Source organism: Humulus lupulus, chromosome 1 (assembly GCF_963169125.1).
Source record: "Humulus lupulus chromosome 1, drHumLupu1.1, whole genome shotgun sequence".
Classification (NCBI taxonomy): Eukaryota; Viridiplantae; Streptophyta; class Magnoliopsida; order Rosales; family Cannabaceae; genus Humulus; species Humulus lupulus.
In genome coordinates, this window is record NC_084793.1 from 157,166,840 (window position 1) to 157,173,741 (window position 6,902).

A 6,902-nucleotide genomic window follows, 5' to 3' on the forward strand; every position below is an offset into this window, starting at 1 on the left:
TTCAATAAGGAATTTGAAAAATGGTGGAAGAATGCACGAGCAGTAGGATGGCCAGGGTACAAATTTATGGAAAGGTTGAAACAAGTTAAAAGGAAAGGTCAAAGAATGGAGTAAGAAGGAATTTGGAAGTAAAAGATTTTTGAAACAATCATTAGAGAGGCGAATCACAGAGCTTGACAGGTTGGAGGAGAGGGGCAACTGGAACTCACAGTTTGTGGAAGAAAGAAGTAGAATAAAAAAAGAATGGCAGCAAATTTCTCTTGAGGAAAGAGGGCTATGGTTGAAATCAAGATGTAAATGGGCTAAAGAGGGAGATGCAAACTCAAAGTTCTTCCACAACATCCTAAGCGCCAGAAAAGCTAAGGATTTCATATCTAGGATTGAGAAAGATGATGGATCAATACTGGATAATGAGGATGATATAGTGAGTGAAATCACTAACTTTTATTCCAACCTTTATAATCCTCTGAAAGAAGCATCTTAGACATTGAAGGAATTGATTGGAAGAAAATGCCAGAGTATTTAGCATAACATCTTGAAAGACCCTTTGTGGAGGAGGAAATTAAACAGGCAGTGTTTGATTGTAATGGGGATAAAGCGCCAGGCCCAGATGGCTTCACAATGGCAGTGTACCAAGCTAACTGGGAAGTATTGAAGGAAGACTTGATGGAGGTATTCAGAAGGTTCTCAGAAGATGGAATCATCCAAGGAAGTATGAATGAAACATACATATGCCTCATACCCAAAAAGTTATAGTTGCAAGATCAAAGATTATTGGCCAATCAGTCTAATTACTAGTCTGTACAAGATTATTTCCAAGGTTCTATCCTACAGGATGAGGGGGGTTCTCGCTGACACAATATTAGAAGCTCAAGCTGCTTTTGTAGAGGGTAGGCAAATATTAGACTCGGTTTTGGTAGCTAATGAGGCTGTTGAGGAATACAGAAGTAAAGGAAGAAGTGGACTGGTTTTCAAAATTGACTTTGAGAAAGCTTATGACTATGTCGAGTGGGACTTCCTAGATTTGGTATTAGCAAAAAAGGGCTTCGAACAAAAATTGAGGAGATGGATGAGGGGTTGTTTTTCCTCTGTCTCATACTCTGTCTTCATAAACGAGAGACCTAGAGGGAAGTTTTTCACAACCAGGGGTCTTAGGCAGGGTGATCCCCTATCCCCTTTCTTGTTTACTGTTGTGGTGGACATTCTAGGAAGAATGGTAGATAGAGCCGTTGAGTCATCTCTTCTCCATAGATTCCTTATTGGGAGAGAAAAGGTCATAGTAAGCCACCTTCAATTTGCAAATGATACGATGTTCTTTGTGAAAGATGAGTGTTCAATTTAGAAACTACTACACATTTTGAAGGTCTTCTGTGCTCTATCAGGGATGAAAATTAACTTGAACAAAAGTCAGTTACTTAGGTTGAATATGAACGTGGAGTCAGTTGAATTTTTGGCTCGAAACATGGGATGTGAAGAGGGTCAATGGCCTCTGAAATACTTGGGATTACCTTTAGGGAGAAATCCTAAGAAGCAAGCGTTCTGGGAACCTGTAGTGGCCAAATGTGCCAGCAGGCTTGATGGATGGAAGAGTGCTTATCTGTCTAGAGGGGGGAGATTGACTCTAATTCAATCTGTTCTTTCGTCTTTATCAACATATTATCTTTCACTATTTAGAGCACCCAAAATCATTATAAACACTCTTGAGAAAATAATGAGGGATTTTTTTTTGGGAAGGAGGTGAATTCCTGGGCTCAGAACATTTGGTGGCTTGGGAAACAGTGTGTAAACCTAGATTTCAAGGTGGACTGGGAATAGGCCATTTGGAGTGGAGAAACAGAGCATTCCTCATGAAATGGTTGTGGAGATTTCCATTAGAAGACAGGTCCTTGTGGCATAAAGTGATAAAAAGTAGATATGGGGTTATTGATAACCAATGGGATACCAAAAGAGGGGAAAGATTGTCTTACAAAGGCCTGTGGAAAAGTATTGCGACACTATATGATGATTTTCTAGGTTTGGTATGTTTCAAGGTGGGTAACGATGAAAGGATCAGATTTTGGGAGGATATATGGGTAGGAGATGTTGCCTTAAAGGACCTATTTCTTGATTTGGCACTTATCTCTAATGCTCATAATAGAAGTATAAAGGAGATAGCGGTCGAGGGTGAAGGATTGTCAGCTTCTAATTGTGGGTGGAATCTCCATTTTAGAAGGAATTTGAGAGATAGGGAGGTGCCAAATTTACTGGAAATGCTAAAGATTCTTGAGCAAAAACCAATATTTCGGATGTTGAAGGATTTAAGAATTTGGATTCCAGGATCCAGTGGTAAATTTTCTTGTAAGTCAGCTTTCCATGAATTTGTATCAAATCAATCAACGGTAGAGGAACGATGGGCTAAAATAGTATGGAAAAGTTATGTTCCATCAAAAATCAAGATATTTGGGTGGTTGATAACTGTGGAAAAGTTGAATGTTCAAGAGACCTTGCAAAAGAGAAGGCCTTTCCAGTCTTTGTCACCGGGTTGGTGTGTTTGCTGCAAGAACAATGGGGAATCTCTCTCCCATCTTTTTTTGGAATGTTCATTTACATCGTCATTATGGAATCGTTTGCTGAGAGAGTTCGGCATCCATTAGTGTATGCCTCAGAAATGCAAACAGTTGCTGGCTTGCAAGCTTAGAGAAGGCACAAGGATGTCTAGGTTGTGGTTGGCAACAGTTTTAGCTATCCTATGGACTGTGTGGTTAGAAAGGAATGGTCGTATATTTGAAAATATAGAAAACAAAGTAGAAGACTTGTGGGAGAAGATCAAATTTTGGGTTGCATCGTGGGTGTATAAAACTAAAGGTTTTGTTGATTTATCTTTTCAAGATCTCAACAGATAGTGGGGCTGTATTTTGTTTTAAGATACTATATTTATGGCTTAGAAATTTTGATGTTTTATTGTATGATTTATTGCTTTAATCATTGTATTACCACGGTTTTCATCCGCCATAAGTGAGGCTCCCTAATAAACTTGGGAGGAGGTCAGTCTAAGACATTTGACCTCTGTCTCTTTTTAAAAAAAATATAACCACAAGCCTTAAATGACTTAAAATTTAAATCACTAGACTTAAAATTTAAACCATTAGGCTTAAAATTTAATCCACTAGGCTTAAAATTTAAACTATTAAGCTTAAATGACTTAAAATTTAAACCATTAGTTTCAAAATTTAAACCATTAGGCTTAAAATTTAAACCACAAGTCTTGAAATTTAAACCACAAGGCTTAATTGACTTAAAATAAGTTATGGATATAAGTGTCCCCTGTGCGCCGCGGCACAACTTATTGAGAGCAGCGAAGCTCGAGTAACCAGAAATTAACATAGCGCTTGAGCGTCGCGGTGCACTATATGTAGCGACGGGGAGCTATAACAACAAAAACTTGTCATAGAGCTTGCGCAACGCGATATAAGTAGTATCGCTACGCGACCCCACACTATCTTAGGGATTTTAAAATCCCATTTCTACCCCATTTGCAAATCTTCTTTCCATTCTACATTGCATCTGTAACACCCTACTAATCTAGGGTGTGTTTAAAACTGCGCTTAACTCGTTAAGCGAGTTGTTTAGACTCAAAAGTGTAATTTAAATAACATAAAGGTCCAGGCAGTAAAATTTTTGGATAAAAAGATTTAACTTTTCATTAAGTCTGTAAAAGAGTTTACATGGGATCCCCAAAAACTGATTAAAAACATAATTACAATTGCATTTTTACAAACAATTGACCATCATTCACCTTGCCCTTACCTGCACCACAGAGCACCCGTGAGCCGAAGCCCAGTAAGAAAACCCCACGTGGCATAACAAATATCCAAATAACTATAAGTAATAAACAACATGCTTCACAAATAATAAATGCATTCATTCCAAACATACAAATCATAAACAACTTCACATTAATTTTTCCAACCAGTATAACGACTCATGCCGAGTACATGCATAGCGCACCCCTGTAATGGCCCCACCACTACGGAGCACATCACACCCCTGTAATGGCCTCGCCACTATGACCTACATTATGCATGTAGTGCCTATAACGACCTCAAGGCCGATAACGACCTCCTGACCGATCAATAACTAGCAGCAACCAATTATTACAAATTTTTATAAAAATAGATGCTGGCATAGAGCAAACATTTACTTTAACACATATTCACAACACGTCATACTCATGTTCGATAATACAGAGCCGATCGATCTCGATCACAACCAATCAGTACAAGCAATTATAACAACAAATGTTTATACAAAAAAGATATTTAACTTTGAACAGATTCATGACACGGTCATCCCCGTGCCCTATAATTAGGGTGCATGCCCTACACTCGGTTTTCTTACCTCAATTCCTGAGCGATAAAGTAAAGCGACCACGAGCACGTTCCTTTCCTCCCAAGCCTTGCAGTACCCCCTAGTCACAACATAACAGCAAAGGCTTTCAGACCAAAACCTAGCCTTCGGGACCTTAAACTCTATTAAATCGGGTAGTAGAACCATTCTCAAGCCCTCAGGTTTGGGTTCCCGCAACCCAAAACATAATTTTCCCACTTTTCCCCTATTTGAGCCATGACTCACCCCTAAAAGGGCCGCATCACTCAACTAGGCGGAGAGCCCCACACCAAAAGTCCATGCATACGCATCGTGCACGCAACCCGCCAAACTCCACAGCGCTAAGTCAGTTCGAGGTACCTCTTGCCTCGCTGAGTTCATGTTGGTCGCGGCGCCCCAAGAACAGCGCCGCAGCACAACCCCACGAACCCAGAAATTCTACGAATCTAGAAATCGCAAACCGACCCAAACACAATTTCAATCACTTACGAGCCTAAACCCGACCACAGATCAATCATACCACCCATAAGCATCATAAAACAACATTAAAAGACACCAAAACCTAACAAAACCCCAACAGCCACAAGTTGACAAAACACTTCAAGAACTCTTAAAAAAACTTCAAGAATTGGGACTTACCTCTTAGAATTCGAATCCTCAACTGAGTCTTTAGCCTTAGCTTCTCCCTAATCCTTTTGCTTGCTACTCAATAACCCTTAAATCCTCACTTCTTCAAATCTTGGGCAAGCTAGAGCTTGAGAGAAACTAGAGGTGGAAAGGAGAGAGAGAGAGAGCTATATGATGAAAACGTGAATACTGTGGAAGGCTTGAGTCTCAGTGTAATGACCCAACTACTCTAGACTTTGGACCATTAACGAAAACTATACATAGACCCTAATCTTTAATAGAACTTACAAGTGAAAAAGATCATACTTTATTAAAAACTTGTAAAAACCAATGTTTAAACTTACATAACTCAAAGCAGGATATGGGATCCCATTGTTTTAAAAAGAAAACATATCTTAATTGAAATGAAAAGAGATTACATAAATAGGTGCAGAAAAATACACATTAACCATAAATAAAGACTACATCCTCGAAATCGAACTCTCGACTCCTTGAATCCATTCATCACCGATACACATTCCCCAAGCATCCACGAACCTTACCCGCCACTATAGCTATTTTCCTGCACATATAAACAAAAAGGAATGAGCCTAATGCCCAGCAAGGAAAATCTACCACATAGTTCATATACATAAATTTCATAAGAAACATAAAAACATAACATAACACTTATATCATACACATACTATAATGACCATTATTACTTGGGGTCCCATAGACTAAACAAGTCATATGCCCATTAGATTAGTGGGGTCCTAATAGCTAAGCAGGTCATATGCCCATAATCTATTTGGGGCTTGTTAGTCATATGGGTCATATGCCCAAGCCTACATACATACATAACATAGCACATTTCATAACATAAAAACATAAGATAACATATAAAACATATAACATATGAATTCTACCCTATTTTCCTTACCAAAATTACCGGGATAAGAGGACAGAGTTGGGACTTTGGAACACTCCTAAGAACCATTTGAAAAAGAGTGAGTATAGTGAAGAAGAGAAATGAAAGGAATGGAAGGACTAAACCATTGAGAAAATACTTACCAAAAACTTATGTGCAAGTTCTTAGATTTCCTAACCAAAATAAAGATTAAGGTTAGAAGGCTGAGTAGAAGACTATGAGAACTTAAAATAAAATAATACCAATGAACTAAAGTGTGGAAATACCTTGAAGACTTGTAAGACCAATCTAAACCTCGAACTGAAATACTATAAAACCTTACTTCCCCAAGTGTTTGATAAGCTTATGATGATCAAGCTTATGATTCCCAACCCAAGTGTTTACACTCTCACACTCACCTAGCAACTTGCAGCCTCTGAACTTAGAGCAAAAGATGAATAATGGCTGGGTACTAGGTCCTATTTATAGAGTTTAGGAATGAAAGGATCTTAATTTTACTTGAATAAAAATAATGTATTTTTAGGTGAAAATAATTTGAATTGTTGTTCAGCAGAGGCTGAAGACTCGTTCAGAAAGGTGCTGGACTTATCAAGAGGTTGAAGGGTTGAATGGAAAATGATTTCAAAAACATTCAAAATATGCTGAAGGAGGCGATATATCGCCCCCTATAGGCGATATATCGCTTGGACCATTATGCCCGAGGCAAACGTGCATCGTTTCGTGTTTTCCGTATCTACGTGCTGCGATATATCGCCCCCTATAGCTGCGATATATCGGCATACGCTGATTATTTAAACACGAAATTACACATTTTTAGCTTAATTCAAATTGAGTAAACAGCCTTGACTAAGCCCTCAAACGTATTCAAAGCTGTTGACTGACCTTAGAGCATTCAAATTTTACCCTTATTAAATTTAATCCTCTAAATACTTAATCCTTAATCACCCATACATAACATGTGCTTAAAATCCTATTGGTTCTTATCTAAACCTTATAGTAT

General features: G+C 38.4%; 1 protein-coding gene across 1 annotated transcript; it reads left to right on the plus strand.

Moving 5' to 3' along the window:
• Positions 1-621: 621 nt before the first annotated feature.
• Positions 622-1,342, plus strand: LOC133823701 (secreted RxLR effector protein 78-like). Its single transcript, XM_062256549.1, has 2 exons — positions 622-683; positions 835-1,342. The coding sequence occupies exons 1-2, from the start codon at positions 622-624 to the stop codon at positions 1,340-1,342; spliced, it is 570 nt and encodes a 189-aa protein (XP_062112533.1).
• The last annotated feature ends 5,560 nt before the right edge of the window (positions 1,343-6,902 follow it).